The sequence below is a fragment of the Solea senegalensis genome, unplaced genomic scaffold (assembly GCF_019176455.1).
Source record: "Solea senegalensis isolate Sse05_10M unplaced genomic scaffold, IFAPA_SoseM_1 scf7180000015701, whole genome shotgun sequence".
Classification (NCBI taxonomy): domain Eukaryota; kingdom Metazoa; phylum Chordata; class Actinopteri; order Pleuronectiformes; family Soleidae; genus Solea; species Solea senegalensis.
In genome coordinates this window covers 1-22,549 of record NW_025321425.1, presented here as the reverse complement: position 1 = coordinate 22,549, position 22,549 = coordinate 1, and the positions used below count along the sequence as shown (strand labels likewise).

The 22,549-nt window shown below is 43.9% G+C and overlaps 2 protein-coding genes across 2 annotated transcripts; one reads left to right on the top strand and one right to left on the bottom strand.

Moving 5' to 3' along the window:
• The first annotated feature begins 657 nt into the window (after positions 1-657).
• On the top strand, positions 658-17,266 carry LOC122762476 (nuclear factor of activated T-cells, cytoplasmic 3-like). The gene is made up of 10 exons (XM_044017678.1): positions 658-1,029; positions 3,300-3,975; positions 4,389-4,787; positions 6,764-6,926; positions 8,511-8,710; positions 9,272-9,444; positions 11,255-11,395; positions 12,224-12,279; positions 12,744-13,401; positions 16,662-17,266. Exons 1-10 carry the CDS (start codon positions 966-968, stop codon positions 16,769-16,771), a joined length of 2,640 nt encoding a protein of 879 aa, XP_043873613.1. The 5' UTR covers positions 658-965; the 3' UTR covers positions 16,772-17,266.
• Positions 17,267-17,373: 107 nt separating this feature from the next.
• Positions 17,374-19,107, bottom strand: LOC122762477 (programmed cell death protein 2-like). Its single transcript, XM_044017679.1, has 2 exons — positions 18,601-19,107; positions 17,374-18,145 (listed from the first exon to the last, which is right to left on the bottom strand). Exons 1-2 carry the CDS (start codon positions 19,046-19,048, stop codon positions 17,544-17,546), a joined length of 1,050 nt encoding a protein of 349 aa, XP_043873614.1. The 5' UTR covers positions 19,049-19,107; the 3' UTR covers positions 17,374-17,543.
• Positions 19,108-22,549: the final 3,442 nt, after the last annotated feature.

The window sequence follows — 22,549 nt, the reverse complement described above, 5'->3', positions numbered from 1 at the left end:
ACCAAAACTGAAGGTGTGAATTGAAACCGCAAATTGGATAAATCATACTTAACCAAACACAGTATTTAGTATTTGGCGGTTTTATCTTTAAGTTGTAAGTGTGTCTTTTTATTCGTCCTTTTTAAAAAAAACACAGGACACCACTCACTCCTGTGCTTTCATTTGTCCTTGATTATTTTCTGATTGTCTGACAGTCCAAACTATGATGTGTGTCCGTAAATGGACAGACAGACAAACAATCTAATTTTATTTTAGATAATGGGAGTCGAAATTATTTACTTTAAATAAATACAAATCGACCATTAAAATCACATTGATATATTTATTTCTGTATTTATTTATTAATTCACTATTTTATGTATTTATTAAGTAATTCATTGATTTATTCTTTTATTTATGCATTTATTCATTCATTTATTTTTATGTCATGTATCGTTCTCCATACAAACCAATTTAATAAGTTTAAACTCGTGGTGAAATGTATCAAATGTGAACGTGTAAACCATAAAGTATGAGCGTGTTAAGTCCTATAATATAATATAATATAAAATAAAATAAAATAAAATAAAATATAATATAATATAATATAATATAATATGTCTTTTTTTTAAGTATTTTTGAAGCGCACGCAGAAAAGCATGAACCCCGACCTAAAGTTTACGTAGTGGCCGTGAACGCAGCGTGAGGATCAAACCTGGAGGAGAGGAAACGCGGACGAACAGAAACCGCGAACGCAAAGTTTACGCAAATATGGGAGTTTTACGCTTTCACTTCGCAGTGCGAGGACGAATTTTCTGACCGTGAACGCGCTTATTTACAACTTTACTGTCGGGAGTTTGTCAGAGTGTTGTTGTTGTTGTTGTTGTTGAAGTTGAAGCGTCGGTTGAGGCAGAGTTCTGCTTTCGGGGAGAGAGACAGGTGGACAGACAGACAGCTTTAACGTGAGGACTGTCGCAGTTGGTCAAATGAACTGCGCGGACGAGCTGGACTTCAGACTGAGCTTCGAGGACGAGGACAAACACTCAGCAGGTACGTGGCGTTAGCGAGCTGTCAATCGAGCTAAGCTAACGGGAGTTAGCGCGAGCTCCACCGGACGTCCGGGCGCTCGTTTTTCAAAGTAAAACCACAGAGCGAACGCGGCAGCCTTCTCTTCAATGCCACGTTATTGTTATTCTTGAGTGAAAGTACAAGTGTGATTACAGAAAATGGCTTTAGTAGAAGTTTATAATCTTACTTCAATAAAAGCTTTAAAGTATGTTACTTTTACTATACTGAAGTATTCGATTTGATTTGGTAGTAACGAGTAATCTTCCCATTCACAAGCTGCAACATGTGATTCAGTGTCTTTGCTCAAGGACACACATAGACGAGCAGAGCCAGGAATTGAACCCACAACCTTCCAGTTGAAAGACAACTCACTCACTCACTCACTCAGTCTGTTTTGACTTCCTGGTTTTCTAACTGATCTGTGGCATCACCACCTGCTCCTCTTCCTCTCTCTCTGTGTGTGTGTGTGTGTGTGTGTGTGTGTGTGTGTGTGTGTGTGTGTGTGTGTGTGTTCTTGAATTTGTGCTTCTTTAGGCCTTTTTTTCTTTTCTGTAGTACTCCTCATGGAGACTAAAACCTGGTCCTAACAAGACAGAACCTTATTTCTGAGGAGCAGATTTAAGACTTGAATTGTGGTTATGGTTTAGGGTTAGTCATTAACTGGTTGTTGTTAAAGTTAGTGATGAGGCTTTGTTTTCGTCTCAGCCCTAAGAAGAATAGCTACACAAACCTGTGTGTGTGTTCTTGTATGTATGTCTTTGTGAGGACATTTTGTCTGGTGAGAGGGCTTTTTTTGGGGGAGTTAAGTCCTGGTTGTAGGTTTAGAGTTAGGTGTATAGTTGTGATGGTTCAAGGTTAGGTAGAGGGTCAGTTACTGCTCTATGACTATGAGTGTCCAAAAAATGTACAAAAAATAGGAAGTGAGGACATTCTGTCTCGTTCTTATGTTCTGTCACACATGAAAAGGCCTGTTGATGGGTTAAGGTTGGTTGGTTCTAGGGATAGAGTTAGAATTAGGTTGGTGCTTAAAGGTTAGTATAAGGGGGAGGGAATTATGTCCATGAGTGTCCTCACTTTTCCACTAAACAGTTCCAGCACCACTCAGCTCGGCTCGGCTCGACCCGACCACACCCACAGGGAACTTCTTCTCCGTATTTTGGCACGGTTATTTTTCTTCTCCATCAGTGATAGAACCTGGTACCTGGTGTTTTTAGTTCCTGCTCTGACGAGGTTCAGCTCAGCCGATGTGACGCCGACAGACTGCCGGCCACTGAGTGGTCAGAGAGTGTCGTCACTGGAGAGTCATGAGCGCGACGTCTAACACAAGAATCAAAGACAACAATGTCCAACTGTAGATCACTTCAAAAGACTTAAGAATCTACTGATCGTTCCAAAATCTACAAAAATTATTTGTTCATCTTCACAACAACAAAAAAATCATATCGAGTTCAGAGCTTTTATTCTGAAAAAAGAACTTATTCAAATGGATTCTGTTGCTAGAATTGTCAGTTTGCTTTCAGGGTGAGAGTTGTTAAGGTTAAATGTTGGGGTTAAGTATTTAGTTAAGATGTTTAATGTTAGGGTAAGGGGATTGCATTGTGTCCATGGCTGTCCTCACTGAGATCGCCGGACAAGAAAGTGTGTGTGTGTGTGTGTGTGTGTGTGTGTGTGTGTGTGTGTGTGGTGTGCGTGTGCGCGTCGCGCGCGCGTGGGAGTCGTTAAGCGATCGCAGTTGCTTTGTTGCCTTTGCATGTCATGCAAAGTATGTGTGTGATATTAATAGAGGTGTGTGTGTGTGTGTGTGTGTGTGTGTGTGTGTGATAATGATCTGTGACTATGACTAGTCCAGTGCTGCTGCTACAGTGTGACATGTGACACCAGGTCAGAGTGTGTGTGTGTGTCTCTCTCACACACACACTCTCTCTCTGTCTCTCTCACAGACACACTCTCACGCACACACACACACACACAGACTACACAATCATGATGATGATGATGATAAGGGATGGGACGATGTGTTTATTGTGTTGACTGGGTTACTCAGGTTACACTGGAACATCATTAAATATTTATTGTTGTTGATTTTGTTGGTTTATCTGGTTTAAGTCCACTTCATTTATTCTTGTTCCTTTATGTATAGTTTGCATTTTATTCTACATTTGTACATCTATATATACACTAACTAACTAACTAACTAACTAACTAACTAACTGTTTTAACGATTCCACGTCTTTGCCATCTTCTCGTCCCAGGTCCAGATCTCCATGTGAGGAGGCCTCCCCCCTCCACACAGGCTCTAGTGGAACAGTCCGTGAACCAGGAGCTGTCAAGCGACCCCCCATATTTCACCAGCACACACAACTACCAGCATGTTGGCTGTGAATCGCATGGGCCCCAGTATGGAGCCCAGGGGAACCCCAGAGCGTTTGACTGTCCAAGTATTCAGATCACCTCCATAGCTCCTAACAGCCATGGGGAGCCCAGCACCGGACAGGAAGCTTTGGCAGTGGGTGGTGCAGAGGGGGGCTACTCTGAGGCGTCCTGGTCCAGAGACCAGTTGTATTTGCCGACTGACCCCTGCTACCGGGACCCGGCCTTCTGCCCAAGTCCCTGCAGCAGCATGTCTTCCAGGAGCTGGATGTCTGACCTCTCGTCCTGCGAGTCCTTCTCCCACATCTACGACGATGTGGAGGTGGAGCTAGGCGATGCGGCACGTCCCGCACTAGGGTCCCCACTGGGGTCTCCTTTGGGGTCTCCGGGCTGTGGGGGCGGGGCCTTTGGGGTGGAGTTATGGCAACAGAAATACCAACATCCTTTAGCCTTTAGCCCGTCGCTATCGCCCCATCAGTCGCCTCATCAGTCGCCCTGCCACTCCCCTCGCACCAGCGTCACAGAGGAGAGCTGGCTGAACCGTCGACCCACGTCCAGGTGCGAGAAACTATCCCCCACTCTGCCCAGTGCCTGATTGGAAGAGTGGAATTAGAAAAGCTGAGAGTTAAATGTGAACACAATAGCTGGCGTTTGACCAGAGAAGCCGTGGATTAGGGCTGCAAGTAATAATAACATTTGAAATGACATCATAGTGAAGATTTAAGTCACTAAATGTGACCTCTGACCTCTGCAGTGAGGACTTTTTCAGAAAGTGAGGATATTTTTTTAGAAACTGAAGACATTTTCAGAAAGGGACAACAAGTGAGGACATGAGGACAAGAAACACAGCAAATACACCACAGCCTTTGCACCTCTCTGCGCTCGGGTCCTAAAAACATTGTCCAGACTAGAGGACCCCGAGTCTCTCCTGGTCAGAACTGCTTCAGGTTCATTGTGATTTTTCTCCGCAGGTCATCGTCCAGGCCGAGCTCCCCCTGTGGAAAGAGACGCCACTCCAGCGCTGACCCCCGCGTCCACACCCGCTCGCCCTCCCCCCACCACTCACCCAGCCCCACGCCGAGTGCCTCCCCGCGTGAAAGCGTGACAGAAGACGCGTGGGCAGGAAGCCCCGCCCCTGCCCTCGGGCCCCTGCTGATGTCCGGCTACCAGGAGCTGGACGTCCCTTCCAAGACCAGGAGGACGTCGGGGAGCTCGCTGGGACTCCTCCCCGCTCAGGGAGACCCGGTGCTGGAATTGCTGCGGGATTCTGAAGAGGGTCACGAGCAGGACGGCCTGGCCGAGCTCTTCCTTCAGGTTCCCTCCCACTTCAGCTGGAACAAACCCAAACCTGGAAACCCTCCTCTGTTCAGGTTGGCTTTCAGTGAATGTTATTGTTTACTCTTTGAGCTGAGAAGATTGCATGGAAATCTCACACTCGATATCGGTTCAATGACATGTCGTCGTCCTTCCTCGTGCAGTACGGTAATCGTACCGCAAAGTTCGACATTTTAATCAACAAATGACGGCGCTCTAAAGTAAACAATCTGTGCCAGTGATCATGTGGTCATGTGTGTCCTCACGGTAGAGGGAGTTTACAGCGGGACAACGGTGGAGAAGGCTACGTTAAGAAATGCTCCATCCTCGTTCAATACATAGACTCTTTGACCTTTGACCTTTAAACTGTTCACCATAACGTTTTGGTTTTCTTCACTAAGATTAGCGTTAGGCCAGTAATAATTATGGCTATGGTTAGAGTAATGCTGCTTTTCCTCTACACAGTTCCAGCACGGCTCGACTCTACTCAGTTTGGTACGCTTTTCCATGACTTCATAGCTCCTCCTCAACGAGGGGCGGAGTCATCAAAGCACGGTGCATGAAACTGTTGTGACGTAGTTTTCTATGCAACACACACACACACACACGCAAACTAGCAACTTGTAAAGCAGTTGTTTTGGGTGAAAGTGAATCACTAAAAAGAATCATTCAGTACTTCCTGCATGAGCGGAGCAACAGAACAGTCACTGAACTGAAATACCAGTGAACGCGGTCACGAAATACACCTGACTCCTGTTACGTATTGGCATTTTACAGATTAACACATGTTTTGGAACTAAAGATTTTGGGATTATAAATAGATTTAGGGATTATAAATAGATTTAGGATTTATAAGTAGATTTTGGGATTATAAATAGATTTTGGAATTATAACTAGATTTCGGAATTATAAGTAGATTTTGGGATTATAAATAGATTTTGGGATTATAATTATGGACATTGTTGTCTTTGATTCTTGATTCTTCCACTCATGACTCTTCAGTGACGATACACTCTGACCAATCAGTGACCTTCAGTTGATGTCACATTTTTTATCACTGTTGGAAAAGTTGTGCTGGAACTGTGTAATGGTAAAATAAAGTGCTGTTAGTCAATGCAATGTCCTCTAAAGTCGTGGAAACCACACTGTGTGTGTGTGTGTGTGTGTGTGTCTCTGCTGGTCACATGACTAAGTCTAATCAATGTTATAATCTACAATAAAACATAGATCAGAGAGTCCTCTGGCTCTAACACGTTCTTATCTTCTACTGGTCAAGTGTAACTGCAGTGAAACTTGAACTTCAGATTTCTTTTGCAGTGTGTTTGTATGTGGGAGTCGTTCACTCATTGGACAAACTCCAAACGTGTTCTTACGACATCGTGTGTAAACATTAGGTTTAGTCTGTGATATCTCAAGAACACGTTCACGTCTTTATCTCACTGTGAGACAGACTTTTACAACAGGAAAGTGATGTTTGTAAACCACTCACTCTCCCATACCAAACCCCATAGAGAAAATCAGTGATTTTAGCTGCGGGACACAGGAGCTGCTGGTCCTCTGCTGCCTCGTGTGGTCACTTTGTGTCACTGAGGTCAATCTGAATGAAGGATTTTAAACACAGAGGTTTCAAAATAAGACATTTGAACTTAGTGATGGGGGCAGCAGTGGATCAATAACTCCTGTGTGTGTGTGTGTGTGTGTGTGTGTGTGTGTGTGTGTGTGTGTGTGTGTGTGTGTGTGTGTGTGTGTGTGTGTGATGCTAAAATCACTGATTTTCTCTATGGGGTTTGGTGTGGGAGAGTGAGTGGTTTACAAACATCACCTTCCTGTTGTAAAAGTCTGTCTCACAGTGAGATAAAGACGTGATCTTGAGATATCATAGACTAAACCCAATGTTGATTTTGTTAATGGGCTAAAATGGTCTGTTTCCTGCCGGTGTCTCGGCAGTGAGCTGTCCGTTTCAATCTTTCTATGAAGCTTACACCATACTGTATGTGGACGTTGTGTCTTTGTTGTGTCCGTCTCCTCACAGCACCTCGTCCCCCCCTCCTCTCGACTGGCCTCTGCCCAGCCAGTATGACCAGTGTGAGCTGAGGCTGGAGGTTCAGCCCAAGTCCTACCACCGGGCTCATTATGAGACAGAGGGCAGCAGAGGGTCCATCAAAGCAGTGAGTGGAGGACACCCCGTTGTAAAGGTGCATTCCCACTTCTTTTTATTGAACTCACTTTTAGTTATTTGCGACAACGTTAAACTGAATAAGAGTTAAGTTTCTTTTCTGTCAATGGGATTTTTTCAGTGTGGACAACAGTAAAGAAAAACTGATTTTAGCCACTTGGCTGAAGGCTCATCTCGTTTACCTTATCTTAAATCTAACAGAATCTTAGATTATCTTGAATATTTTCACAGATTGCCAACCTTGTCAAGCACTCACTCTCCCACACCAAAGTCCAGAGAGAAAATCAGTGATTTTAGCTGCTGGTCCTCTGCTGCCTTGTGTGGTCACTCTGTGTCACTGAGGTCAATCTGAATGAAGGATTTCAAACACCAAATTTACAAAACAAGACATTTGAACTCAGTAATGGAGGCAGCAGTGGATCAACAACTCCTGTGTGTGTGTGTGTGTGTGTGTGTGTGTGTGTGTGACGTTAAAATCACTGATTTTCTCTCTGGACTTTGGTGTGGGAGAGTGAGTGGTTTCCAAACTTTAGTTTCCTGTTGCAGAAGTCTGTCTGTCAGTGAGATAAAGATGACTAAAATGACTAAAAATGAGAAAAGGTGGCTAAAATCAGTTGTTCTAATTGACATGTATGGACTGATTGTGCTGCTTTTAAGTCAGAGTTTAATTTTGCTCTTGTCGATGGTGAACAGTCGTCTGTAGAACCAGAGAGCAGAGGCAAGCAGAGGCAAGCAGAGGCAAGCAGAGCTCCATCAAGGCCTCGTGTGAAACAGACACCCGCAGGGTTATTTTGGGTGTCACATTGTCAGGCTGCTGCTGCTGAAGCCAGATGAGCTTCGATGTGTGAAACTGCACTGTGTTTAGTGTCAAGACCAGGACAGCAGAGAGCTGCTGGATCTCACAGGAAACAGAACATCATCCCAATGATGGCTGCAGCAGGGGAGGGGTTTGTTAGTCCACAAACAGCCCTCACGTGGCTCGAACCTGATGTCATGCATTTCATCGTCAGATCTGTTACTGGAGCGTAAGGGGAAACGGAACCCTGCTGAACATGTTTTTATTCAGAGTCATTTCTTTGTTTCTGTTCACATCCACAGACACCAGAAGTAGTCCAAGTACTACAGTGAAAGTAAAAATGACTCTTTTACAAGTAAGAATACTTCACCTGAAGTTCATTTATTATAATGTACCAGAAGTACTGACAGTAGTACTGTTAAAGGTAGTCGTGAAAGTCTTCACTCCAGCAAAAGCACAAAACAAAAAGTATTCATGTACTCTATAAGACACAGTTTCTTTAAATTATCAAAACATTTCCAGGTAATTCTCATATATTCCCGTGGGAATTTTCTGCCCCTTTGCAACCCTAGTAGAGCCTGTGCTGGAATATTCTGTTATTTATGACAAGAGGAAGTTTTCAAACGCTGTGTGAAGGCCTCAAAGATGCTGCACACGGTGGGAATTGAACATTTGTCGTCTCTTCACATCGTCTAGTAGTGTCTGCAGTGTGTGCGTGCGTGTGAGTGTGTGAGTGAGTGAGTGAGTGCGCGTGTGGTGAGACAGTTGCACACGTTACATCTGTAAACTTTAAACTTTGGTCTGCAGTTGATTGGATTTAGCGAGCGGCCGGTCAGCATGCTGTTGTTCATCGGCACCGCAGACGAGCGCTACATTCGCCCCCACGCCTTCTACCAGGTTCACCGAGTGACGGGGAAGACGGTCACCACCACCTGCCAGGAGAAGATCCTGGGCTACAGCAAAGTCCTGGAGATCCCTCTGCTTCCAGAAAACAGCATGTCTGCCAGGTAACAGAAGCCTCAACAGCACCAGAATCGGGGTTAGCCTGATATCTACACATGACTCGGCTCAGCTCCACTCGCTTTTTTTTTTCTTTCTTCTCCATCAGTGATAGAACCTGGTACCTGGTGCTTTTTTTAGTTCCTGCTCTGACGAGGTTCAGCTGAGCCGATACTAAAATGTGACGTCAACAGACTGAAGGTCACTGATTGGTCAGAGGGCGTCGTCTCTGAAGAGTCATGAGTGCGACGTCCGACACAAGAATCAAAGCCAACAATGTCCAACTGTGTATTAAAGTTAAAAAGATTTAAAAGACTGCGGAGAAATTCCAAAATCTACTTATAGTTCCAAAATCTTCTTATAATCTCAAAATCTACTTATAGTTCCAAAATCTTCTTATAATCTCAAAATCTACTTATAGTTCCAAAATCTTTTTATAATCCCAAAATCTTTTTATAATCCCAAAATCTTCTTATAATCCCCAAATGTACTCATAATTCCAAAATCTACTTATAGTTCCAAATTCCACCGATTGGTCAGAGTGTGTCGTCATGTGATTTATTCCACAGCATCGACTGCGCCGGCATCCTGAAGCTGCGCAACGCCGACATCGAGCTGAAGAAAGGCGAGACGGACATCGGGCGCAAGAACACGAGGGTGCGAGTCGTGTTCAGAGTCGCCGTGCCTCAGACGGACGGACAAATGCTGTGGCTCCAGACGGCGTCCATTCCCGTAGAGTGCTGTAAGTCGCTGCTAATATGAACGTGTCGCTTTCAGGCCTGCAACAACTCAGCCATTATTCCGAGATTACTATATTGATTTTGATGCAGCGTCTTCTCACACTCACACATACACAGGGGATGTGTCCGTGCATTAACCTCATGTTAATGTTACAGGATGTCACTATTGTTGGTTCTTAATCTCCATAAACAAACAGACATGTAAGCATAATCTGTGTTGTGCTGCAGGTCACTCTTCTTAAAGTGGTTCTTAATCTCCATAAACAAACAGACATGTAAGCATAATCTGTGTTGTGCTGCAGGTCACTCTTCTTAAAGTGGTTCTTAATCTCCATAAACAAGCAGACATGTAAGTTGTGCTGCAGGTCACTCTTCTTAAAGTGGTTCTTAATCTCCATAAACAAACAGACATGTAAGCATAATCTGCGTTGTGCTGCAGGTCACTCTTCTTAAAGTGGTTCTTAATCTCCATAAACAAACAGACATGTAAGCATAATCTGCGTTGTGCTGCAGGTCACTCTTCTTAAAGTGGTTCTTAATCTCCATAAACAAACAGACATGTAAGCATAATCTGTGTTGCTGCAGGTCACTCTTCTTAAAGTGGTTCTTAATCTCCATAAACAAGAACATGTAAGCATAATCTGTGTTGTGCTGCAGGTCACTCTTCTTAAAGTGGTTCTTAATCTCCATAAACAAACAGACATGTAAGCATAATCTGCGTTGTGCTGCAGGTCACTCTTCTTAAAGTGGTTCTTAATCTCCATAAACAAACAGACATGTAAACATAATCTGTGTTGTGCTGCAGGTCACTCTTCTTAAAGTGGTTCTTAATCTCCATAAACAAACAGACATGTAAACATAATCTGTTGTGCTGCAGGTCACTCTTCTTAAAGTGGTTCTTAATCTCCATAAACAAACAGACATGTAAGCATAATCTCGCTTGTGCTGCAGGTCACTCTTCTTAAAGTGGTTCTTAATCTCCATAAACAAACAGACATGTAAGCATAATCGTTTGTGCAGGTCACTCTTCTTAAAGTGGTTCTTAATCTCCATAAACAAACAGACATGTAAGCATAATCTGTGTTGTGCTGCAGGTCACTCTTCTTAAAGTGGTTCTTAATCTCAAACAGACATGTAAACATAATCTGTGTTGTGCTGCAGGTCACTCTTCTTAAAGTGGTTCTTAAAGTGGTTCTCCATAAACAAACAGACATGTAAGCATAATCTGTGTTGTGCTGCAGGTCACTCTTCTTAAAGTGGTTCTTAATCTCCATAAACAAGCAGACATGTAAAATCTGTGTGTGCTGCAGGTCACTCTTCTTAAAGTGGTTCTTAATCTCCATAAGCAAACAAACATGCATAATCTGTGTTGTGCTGCAGGTCACTCTTCTTAAGTGGTTCTTCTCCATAAGCAAACAGACATGTAAGCATAATCTGTGTTGTGCTGCAGGTCACTCTTCTTAACGTGGTTCTTAATCTCCATAAACAAACAGACATGTAAGCATAATCTGTGTTGTGCTGCAGGTCACTCTTCTTAAAGTGGTTCTTAATCTCCATAAACAAACAGACATGTAAACATAATCTGCAGGTCACTCTTCTTAAAGTGGTTCTTAATCTCCATAAACAAACAGACATGTAAGCATAATCTGTGTTGTGCTGCAGGTCACTCTTCTTAAAGTGGTTCTTAATCTCCATAAACAAACAGACATGTAAGCATAATCTGTGTTGTGCTGCAGGTCACTCTTCTTAAAGTGGTTCTTAATCTCCATAAACAAGCAGACATGTAAACATAATCTGTGTTGTGTTGTGCAGCTCAGCGCTCCGGGCAGGAGCTTCCTCAGGTGGACAGCTTCTGTCCCAGCTGCTGCTCAGTGGACGGCAGAGAGGAGCTGCTCATCACAGGGTCCAACATCTCCACACTGTCCAGGGTAGTTTTCACCGAGAAAGGACCCGGTGAGTTCTGACTACATTTACACATCAAATGTGTCCCTCACCACCATACATGCGTGTTTTGCGTCGGTGAGGGCGATTACACGATGCGTCCTCTAGGGGGCAGTGCCGGGTACTAAGTTGCAGGCATTGACAAACATAGCGACCATTAAAAGCGATCAATTTGATCCGAGATGAGACGAAATGCGAACAGATTTTGCGGCGGGGGAATATTACTTAGTCATTTTCACTATTTCCATGTGTCTGCCGCAAATTGTGACAACTTGTGTTGCTGGTTCAGCTCCTGGAATCTAACAAAATTAGATTTGTGTCGATATTATGTAACACACAAATGAACCACAAAAAAGAAAATATGGATTTAATCATTCATAAAATGTTTTTATTCTTATTCTTTTATCCTGGCACTGCAAACTTGTTCTTTGCACTTCCTAGTTTTTTTGTTTGCAATTCTGACCATGGGCGGGGCTTAGGAAGCTGCCTGCTGATTGGCTACTGGGTTTTCGAGCGACTGCTTAATGGGCAGGAAGTAGACCCGTGCTTGGAGTCGTCGTACGTAATATCTCAAAGATAATCTGACAAATGTTAGCTGTCGCTACAAAACTCAGTAGCCAATCAGCAGGCAGCTTCCTGCAAGGCCCCGCCCATGGTCAGAATCGCAAACGAAAAACCAGGGAGCGCAAAAGCAAGCGAACAAAAAGCTCCGCCCTCTTTTGCGTAAAGAGTATAAATGGGCCTTGAACTTTTCCTTTTCTTTTTTTCTTTCATACCTTTGGAGGAAAATGTGGTGATTTATTAACTGACTGAAGTTCCGTCCATGTCTTTGTCCCTCAGATGGAAAGTCACTGTGGGACCTGGATGCCAGAGTTGTGCCAGAAAAAAGTAGCAGCGTAAGTGGAGACGTTCTCTGTGGACGGTCATGTTTTCTCTCCACTGATGCCTAGTGTTTGCTCATTGTGTGAACTGTTGGGATTCTGTCTATGTCCAGAGCCTTGAGATCATGTACGTTATACAAATAAAATTGAATTGAATTGAATCATGTGACTCCAGGACGTCACATCCTTCAACTCCTTTTATTTATTTATTTACATAAACAAAAACAAAAAAAGACGCTCTGCAGTGAAGAGGTCTTTATGAACCTTTTTGCGATGTCGAGGCATCTGGACGTCTGAGCGTCCAGAGTCTTAAAAAGGACAGTCTGACACAATTGTTGCTATGGTGATATCTTGAAGCAGCAGAAACTGACTGTGCTTCCAGGATCTCTGTCCCTCTGTCCCTCTGTCCCTCTGTCCCTCTGTCCTCCATGTGATATCGACTGACTGAAGGATTAATCTTGACGTTCTCTGTCCTTCAGACCAGCATCACAGTGGAGGTCCCTCCTTACTATAAGAAGACTTTGAGTCCGGTCCAAGTCCAGTTCTACGTCTCAAACGGGAAGAGAAGGAGGAGTCTAACACAGAGCTTCACCTACCTGCCTGGAGTTGGACGTCAGCTCCCTGGTGCAGCTGGACCCCCGCTGGTTAAACAGGAATGCTGGGAGCTGGACCACATCTCCCACAATCCACCCGGATTCAGCCCACATGTGGCACATTATGATTCCTGTGGTCATCCCACCCAGAAGGAACCTGGTCTCCGTCCTCCTCCACCCTCTGTCCCCCATCAAACTCCTTTGATGTTTCCTCACACCGCCTCCTCTCTTCCTTCTCACACCTCCTTCATTCCTCTTCAGACGTCCATCATGCCTCCTCATACCTTCACAGTTCCTCCTCAGATGTGCCCGCTACCTCCTCAGGCTTCTCCCGTCCCCCTTCAGACCTTCACTGTGCCTACTCAAACCTCCTCGCTGTCCCCCATTGGATCTCAGAGGGAACTACCTCCATCTTTGAGTTCCAGCAGAGTCTTCATGACCCCCACTGGTCCCCAGAAGGAGTCTCTGCCGAGCATCAAGCAAGAACCTGAAGACCAGCTGGGTCTGGGATCCCTGGGTCTCCAGGAGATCACACTGGATGACGGTAGGAAGCAGAGAATGTTTGAACAGGTGGGATGGGCTATGAAAACACAGACTCCGATTCAGGCCTGAGACTCTTTAGATTCAGGTCTGAAACTCTTTAGATTCAGATCTGAAACTCTTTAGATTCAGGTCTGAGACTCTTTAGACTGTTTAGATTCAGGCCTGAGACTCATCAGATTCAGGTCTGAAACTCTGTTCTCTGTGCCCAACAGTCTGTCTGTCTGTCTGTCTGTCTGTGTCTGTCTGTCTGTGTGTGTCTGTCTGTCTGCCTGTCTGTGTGTGTGTGTCTGTGTCTGTCTCTGTGTGATCCTGGTTAGTGTGTGTGTGTGTGTGTGTGTGTGTGTGTGTGTGTCTGTGTGTGTGTGTGTGTGTGTGTGTGTGTGTGTGTGTGTGTGTGTGTGTGTGTCTGTGTGATCCTGGTTAATAGTTGTGTGTGTGTGTGTGTGTGTGTGTGTCTGTGTGTGTGTGTCTGTGTGTGTGTGTGTGTGTGTGTGTGTGTCTGTCTCTGTGTGATCCTGGTTAATAATAGTTGTGTGTGTGTGTGTGTGTGTGTGTGTCTGTCTGTGTGTGTGTGTGTGTGTGTCTGTCTCTGTGTGTGTGTGTGTGTGATCCTGGTTAATAATGTGTCTGTGTGTGTGTGTCTGTGTGTGTGTGTGTGTGTGTGTGTGTGTGTGTGTGTGTCTGTGTCTGTGTCTGTCTCTGTGTGATCCTGGTTAATAATAGTCGTGTGTGTGTGTGTTGCAGTGTCTCAGTTGGTGGCAGCAGCTGTCGTCAGGCCTCTGAGCCTCCTCCTGCACACACACACTCACACACACACACTCACACACACACGCGCACGCACACACAAACACACTCCTGCACAAACACTGTGTATGTGTGTGTGCGTGATGTAAAGGTCAAACGACTTGCCTTTCTTAACATTGTCATTTCTTTAAAACAGTGTCAGCTGTTCAAACTTATAACGGTACATCACTTTAAGTGTTGCAACAGCAAAGAATTGTGGGACGGCTTTGTGTCCTTTACTTCAGTCAAGGATAGTGCAGTGTATCCTATGCTAAAGGAGATAAGGAAAGGAATCACTGAAGCTCCTTCATCAGTTCCTAACATGGCTGCCACTGACTGAAAATGTCTGAATCTTTTTTCTATTTTGAACAAAAGTCTCGACTCTTAAAATCTACAATGTCTTCAGAACGTGTCCACGTCTTTATCTCACTGTGAGACAGACGCTGGTCTACTGCTGCCTCGTGTGGTCACTTTGTGTCACTGAGGTCAATCTGAGCGGATTATTTTAAAAGCCAAAGTCACAAAACCAAACATTTGAACTTCGTGATGGAGTTCTGTGTTTAAAATCCTTGGTTCAGATTTGCCTCAGTGACACAAAGTGACCACACGAGGCAGCAGTGGACCAGCAGCTAAAATCACTGGTTTTCTCTATGGACTTTGGTGTGGGAGAGTGAGCGGTGTGTTAGTGTTAGTGACTGAAGACGATAATGATGATCATTAGAGTCTTGTCTCCTCAGTTTCAGGTTTCACTCGCTCTGCTATGAATAGACTGAAGCGGAGGCGGGGCCATTTTCTGCTCTGTAAATACACACACACAACAACATTGATAATTCAGTCATGTTTAGTGTTGAAATGAAACATTTGATTGATTCTCTTAACTGTGCTGCTCTAACACTGTAACTGTGTAACACTCTGTTGGACACATGAACAATCACCTCAGCTATCTTATCTTATCTCGTCTTTCCTTAACTTATCTTCTGCTATCTCGTCTTTCCTTAACTTATCTTCTGCTATCTTGTCTTTCCTTAACTTCTGCTATCTCGTCTTTCCTTAACTTATCTTCTGCTATCTTGTCTTTCCTTAACTTAACTTCTGCTATCTCGTCTTTCCTTAACTTATCTTCTGCTATCTTGTCTTTCCTTAACTTATCTTCTGCTATCTTGTCTTTCCTTAACTTCTGCTATCTTCTTTCCTTAACTTATCTTCTGCTATCTTGTCTTTCCTTAACTTAACTTCTGCTATCTCTCTTTCCTTTATCTTCTGCTATCTTGTCTTTCCTTAACTTATCTTCTGCTATCTCGTCTTTCCTTAACTTATCTTCTGTTATCTCGTCTTTCCTTAACTTATCTTCTGCTATCTTGTCTTTCCTTAACTTATCTTCTGCTATCATGTCTTTCCTTAACTTCTGCTGTCTTGTCTTTCCTTAACTTATCTTCTGCTATCTCGTCTTTCCTTAACTTATCTTCTGCTATCTCGTCTTTCCTTAACTTCTGCTATCTCGTCTTTCCTTAACTTCTGCTATCTCGTCTTTCCTTAACTTATCTCCTGCTATCTCGTCTTTCCTTACTTACTTATCTCTTTCCTGCTATCTCGTCTTTCCTTAACTTATCTTCTGCTATCTCGTCTTTCCTTAACTTATCTTCTGCTATCTTGTCTTTCCTTAACTTATCTTCTGCTATCTTGTCTTACTTGATCCGTCTTACTTCATCTCACCTCTTCATCCATCTTGTGTTATCATACTTGAGTTTACTTGATCTTATGGTGGTTGGGTCACCGTGTTTTTGTAAAAAAAAATGTTGACAGGAAGTTTGAAATTAGGACTATTATGTGTCATTGTGTAAGACATGCATTAACAATATTTAAACATTAACTATAGAGTCTTACACAAAGGCACTCTTGAAATACTGTTTTAACAAACACAAAAAAGTACAATTGTTTTCACTCTAGTTAAATCTATCAAAATATACATTTAAATAATTTAGCTGAAGTTTGGAGAAGTAGTCACAGCCAAGTCATTTGGTAAGATCAAGCAAGGCTCTGTAACTTGTATGGTTTTCTTTAAACTCCATGTGCTCCATGTTCAGCATTGACTCAAAGTACCTGAGGGAAACCCTGCTCGTTATTCCTTACCTTAGTCTTACCGTGCTTTATCTTATCTTAAGCAGCAGTTTGTGTCGTGGTGCTCCCTCTGGTGGTCTGTTGGGGAAACTGCAGCTCAGTTTTCACTCCTGTTCATGCAGTCATTTTATAAAAGAAAACCTCCTTTAACCCAGTGACGTTCTCAAACGTGTCGTTTGGTCCACAAACCAGAAAATATTCATATTTCAGAAGCTTAAAAACAGTAGTTATAGTCCTATATCATTTTTACTGTCTAGTTGTTTGTTTGTTTTTAGTACATTCTTAAGTAGTTAGTGGAGGACAAAGCGGTCGAAGATGGATGAAAGTAATAACTGTTTGGTGGTTGTGTGTGTTTTGCAGTGAACGAGGTCATCGACAGAGACATCAGCGGTCTGAGCGCCGCTGTGCGCCTCGACCAGTTGGACCAGTACCACCAGTACGACTCCAAATTCCACAGAGCGTCTCAGTAACAGCTTCTGCCGACAATCACAAACACTGACTTTCAAGTGCCTGAAAACCACACGAGTGTCACACGGTTCTTTCCTCCTCTGTCTCAGGAATCTTAGCGCTAACTCGTACCTCAGCGACAAACCAAAGATGTTTCTTTGTTTTTAAAAAAATCTTTTGCACAACAAATAGGGGAAATTGTTGAATAAAACTGATTAAAAAAGGGCTGTAAATCGACGGTACGGTGTTGTAATGCGACACCGTTACAACAATCAGAGACTTGTGTTGTTATTTATTGGCTAATTCATTATGAAATCTATTTTTGATACTCTGGATCTGATCTGTTAACACTTAAATCCTGCTGATTTTATTTTATATTTTTTAAATATCTCAGTTTATGTTTCCTTCACTGTACGACATCACTGCTGTTCAACCTGGAGGAACTCTTCTGGTGTGAAGCTTTAAGACGCTGAATTATTGAAATGTATCATAAGGTTGAAGTAAAAACTAAACGGAAAGAAAAATCTCCTGTGTTTTTATAATTAGAAAAGCAGCAGCAGGAGAAACCGTAGACACAGAAGAAGAAGAAGACGAAGCAGAGGAAAACAAACAGCAGGAGGTGGAATATTGTCAAAATTGTCATATTGTATTGGACATAAAAGTGAAATCAGAACATCTGTCATGAAAAGTGGACGTTGTGAAGCGTTCACAGGCACTCGGTTGTCCCGGGTGGATGTTGACGTTGGTAATGGAGAGAGAAGGTCCACCAGACGAGCAGCTTCCATCTGACCAATCTCATTTAAACAGCTTCTGGTCCGGGTCGCCCTGAACATAGCAGAACTCTTCCACGGCTGATCCAGAGCCTTCTGTCCAGCAGCTGTTGGTGCAGGTGTAAACCAGAACCGTCCCGAACTCCAGCTCCGCCTCGGCGTCCTTCCTCCGCAGCTGACTGACCAGCGCCGGCATCAGCTGCAGCTCAAACGTTCTGGATCCTCCGCAGGAGCCGCACGGCGCCACCACCGGAGCCGTGTTCGCTGGCGGCTCCGAGATGAAGAGCGGCCTCCCGCCACGACAGTAACGCAAGATCTGCTGAGGACAGATCGAGATCCTCTTCATGAACCTGGAGAAGATGGCATCTCCGTGTCTGGCTCTTGACTTCTCGTACTTCTCCTGCCCACGATCGCCGACGCCCTCGCCACAGTCCAGCCCGCCCACTGCCACGCCCTCTCTACTCTCGTACTCCCTCAACAGCTGCTGGGCGTGGTCCAGGTCGTCCTCGCCGCGAAGATCCGACTCATCCACCACACTGACGAAGAACGAGCGGAAAACAGGAACGTCGTCATGTGACTCTCCCAAAGAGAGGTCCTGGAGTCTGCAGCTGAGAACAGCGCCCCCTGCTGAGCCACAGGAGGAAATCAAGCATTGGGGAGAACAAATGAGAACTGAGAATTTGTGTTTCAGATGCAGCTGATGTCAATGTCACTGAACCCCAGAGTCACTTCTAAGGTAGGGAAGACTGTTTATAATGTTTGTTTGAAGGAGGTCCTGATAAAGTCAGTCTTCATCTCACTGTCAGACAGGACACTGAAGTTTGTAAACCACTCACTCTCCCACACCAAAGTCCAGGAGCTGCTGGTCCTCTGCTGCCTCGTGTGGTCACTTTGTGTCACTGAGGTTAACCTGAACAAAGGATTTCAAACCCTGAAATCACACAATAAGACATTTGAACTCTGACAGACTTTTGATGGCAGCAGTGGATCAACAGCTCCTGTGTGTGTGTGTGATGTTAAAATCACTGATCTTCTCTATGGACTTTGGTGTGACAGAGTGAGTGGCTTGTAGCGCCACCTACCTTCTGCCTCCTCCTTCACTCCCCCTCCTCCTCCCCAGCCGTCACCCTCCTCCTCCACGCCCCAGTCGTCAGCGCTGTCACACCAGTCTGTGGCCGACAGAGGCGCCTCCTGAGCGGGCACAGACCTGCTGGGTTCCCGCTCAGCTTCCAGACTCTGAGAGCGGATCGCCCTCCAGCTCTCTGCCCTGCCGCAGCACTCTGCACCCGGGCACGCGAACAGACGCAGGGTCCTGTGGTAGGGCGACGCCTCCAGGGGGCAGTAGATCTGAGCCACGTGAGCTAACGGGGCTCCGCAGTGACCACAGCGGGGCCACGGCGGAGAGATGACCGGAGACCAGTCCGGGTGACCCCCCACTTTGTTAGTGAGGTGCGAGGACCGGTGTCTCTTTGGCTCGAGCTCTCCGTCACACACACCGAGCAGAATCACCTCCTGAGCGGATGAAGCCATCGCTCACATGTCGTGAGCGATGGCTCACATCCGTGGTCCGACATCAAAACATGACCGCCAGCCCGCCGGATAAAGTTCCGGGATGTTATTTAATAAAACTGAGCTGCCATTAATCAACATGACAATGTGAAAATAAATCTGACATTTTTCAAAAATCTAACACATTAAAACGCGGCTGTTGTGTATCAGGAGGGGAACACAGAGTAGTTCCTACCGGAACTGAAGATGTAGTTATTTAAGTTACGGGGGGTTCGTCCGTTTGAACACTTTCAATTGTAAACAAATAAATACTTTATTTTATTTTTGGGTTTTTTTTTAACTTTATAATTCTGGTTTGCAGGACAAATGTTACAGTAGTTTTGTTTTTTATTTAGTTAAGACTTTTGTTTACTCTATTGAGCTAGAATCTCAATATAATGAATTACAGGATTTTCTTTCCATCACACTGGCGGAAATGGGCTTCCATAAAAAATACCTATGCGGCCCAAAAAATAGTATAGTAAAAGTGTCCACAGGACACCTCGAGACATGGACATATGCTTCTATAGATCTTAATATGCTATATTTTTAATTCGTGGAGTTTCATATTTGTAAAATCTTCCTAAAGGCCATAAACAGCCCAGAAAAATCTTACTTCCCAGTGACGTCACAGGTGTGTACGAGCGCAGCAAAGCGCGGTCATGTGGCGTCTCGTGAACGTCAGTGCGATATAAAAACTTGATGAGAAATGTGAATAAATGAAGGCGATTATGAGTTTTTACTTGAATATTTTATAAATAAATATTACGACAAATCACTATATGAACCGAAGTACACTGCGTTACTGCCATCATACCTTTGGCTGTTCGTGCACGTAGCCGAGAGGCATTATGGGAGTCACACTTACTGCGCGCACAAGACTGCGCATGCTCTATGGGCAGCACGACCCGGACATAAACCCGGAAGTTAGACTATTTCACTGGCAGTTTTTAACTTGGCGTCTTTAACCGGAGTTTCCACCGTTGTTCGTTTCGGGTGGACGGATGGACGGTGGACGGATGGACGGTGGACGGTGGACGGATGGACGGTGGACGGGTTTCTCTCCCGGGTTAGCATTAGCCGTTTTGAGAGCAGGGAAGTCTTTGTCGCTGGTGGCTGACGTCGTTCATTAAGAGTATCCTGGTTGGTCTGCCGGGAAAAATTTTTATCACCTTTATCAATTCGTTCCGAGTTGATAAAGGTGGTCGAGGACACGATTTAGGTCGGATTGTGGGACCGAACGGACGAATCTCGCGTGCCCTGGTCCAGCTGGTTCAACGTCATGCCCTCATGTGCTGCCCTCAACTGCACAAGTCGCTCAGACAGCCAACGACCACTTTTTTGGTAAGTTATAGTCAAAGTATATAAAAAGTACCACAGAAGAAGTGTGTGAAAGTTCTACTTGAATCATTTCCACAAACAGGGTTTTAAATAGTCTACGGCCTCTCTGGGACTATCCAGTCCAGGTTTGTCTAGTCTAGGTATAGAAGTTTTTGATCTGGGCCTGGTCTAATGTGGTCTAGACAGGAGCGGTTTTAGGATACTGAAACCTGAAATACTGAGGCAAAGATGAAGTTGACAGTTGACAGTGTGTGTGTGTGTGTGTGTGAGAGACACTACAGTAAATATTCAAAGGCAAAGTATTTTCAAACTTCTTCACAAATATTTGAATTCTCTAGTTCTATATTAATGTTGTGTCGTCTCTGAGGCCAATTTCATCTCAAACAATGATAATGAATCAGAATCAGAATCAGAAGAGCTTTATTGCCAAGTACGATTTGCACATACAAGGAATTTGTTCTGGTGTCATTGGCGCATAACAAGCATACAAAATTTTCTAAAGTGACAAAATTTTCTAAAGTGACAAAATTTTCTAAAGTGGCATAATGGCATAATAATGCACCTTTTCCAAGATCAAAAAGCTTTTATTTTTAAAGAATATTTAACCCTGGAACTGGAAGACATTTTAAATGTCCACATAATAATAATAATAATAATAATAATAATAATAATAATGAACAAAACAACCAAAAATGGACTCTCAGTCTCTGTTAACAAAACATGCAGTGGATTAAAAACCAAACACAATCAAAACAATAAATAAAATGGATGTAAACAAAATTGCATTTGTTAACAGGCAAAACTGTGATTCACCACGTTCATTTGGTTTGAATCCGAAGTGCGACTCCTCTGCAGCTGTCACGTTTGTTTTTGTTCCTCCAACTGTCAACTAGTCTCGGTGAGAAGTTTTTGATCTGGACCTGGTCTAATGTTGTCTACATGCAGGAAAAAATCAATAAAATGTCCCATTTTTGCCTTTTCACATATAGGTCAAATGTTTCACTAACCAGAAAGTGTTTTAAATAATCTACAGCCTCTCTGGGACTATGTAGTCCAGGTCTGATAAATCTAGGTATTTGCATTTTTGGTCTCGATGCAGGAAAAATCAGCGAAATATCCCTTTCTGGATTTTTTTCCCAGTATCACTAAAAAATATCGGCGATGGGGGTCAGGCAGGGCTTCAGACGGCGCTGAAGTTTATTTACATATATGTTATGTTATATATACAAAGTACAACATATATAAACGTGAAAGAGATGGACATGAACATGTATAATACTAAACAAATGAAAATATCATTTTTGAATATGGTTTTACAGTTTTCCACTGAGCGATCGCAAGAGGCTTCGTCAGTGGGTGGGCAATCTCAGGCGCAGGAATTGGACTCCAAATAAGAACTCCAGGCTGTGTGCTCTTCACTTTGAAGAAGGCTGTTTCACTGTCAACTATGGGAGAAAGCGGCTAACGTCGACAGCCGTCCCCACCATTTTTAATCTCTCCATGTTATATAAGTCGAGGTCAACTCAGGAAAAAAGCAGGAATGCACAGGTGAGTTTCCGAGCCCCGCACGTTGTCGATCACATGTATGCGAAACAAGCAGCACAGGATGGGCCAGCGCTCTTGGATAGTGACAGAGTTGTTGTTAAACAGGAGTTGATTGACAGCCGTGATGATGTTGGGTCAGCTGTACTGTATCACAATGACAAGGACACAAAAACACAAAGTATCACGATTACTAATACTGCTACTACAGACACACAAGCAGTACCAGTTTCAAAAGTATCGGTGGCAACGTCAAGCACTCTGGACCACACTGACGCAGCGAGGGAATCCAACATAACACTGAAACGCCCATTTGAGTTGGTTTTACTTGGTGAAACGCTTGGTGATCGTGGAAAAAGAATTAGATTGGAAAACGAATTGAAAATAAGAGTGGATTCTCTGTCTCAGGTCATCGGTGTGCTCAAGCAGAAAAACCTGATTTCCTCTGGATGTGCAGAGAAGCTGGAGAACTCCTTCAGTGCGGTGCCAAAGACAATTCTCACCAGACTGGGACGTGGAAATATGTCGAAAGTGCCAGAAGAATTGCGCTCATTTGCAATTACGCTGAACTTCTACTCTGCAAAGGCGTATGCTTTTGTG

Bases quoted from the DNA above. Each gene is read 5' to 3' on its own strand.
- LOC122762476 (XM_044017678.1), top strand. From the start codon at position 966: ATGAACTGCGCGGACGAGCTGGACTTCAGACTGAGCTTCGAGGACGAG. The intron at 3,976-4,388 runs GTGCGAGAAACT...TTTTCTCCGCAG, and splicing joins AACCGTCGACCCACGTCCAG to GTCATCGTCCAGGCCGAGCT. The intron at 13,402-16,661 runs GTAGGAAGCAGA...TGTGTTTTGCAG, and splicing joins GGAGATCACACTGGATGACG to TGAACGAGGTCATCGACAGA.
- LOC122762477 (XM_044017679.1), bottom strand. From the start codon at position 19,048: ATGGCTTCATCCGCTCAGGAGGTGATTCTGCTCGGTGTGTGTGACGGA. The intron at 18,146-18,600 runs GTAGGTGGCGCT...CCTGTGGCTCAG, and splicing joins AGTGAAGGAGGAGGCAGAAG to CAGGGGGCGCTGTTCTCAGC.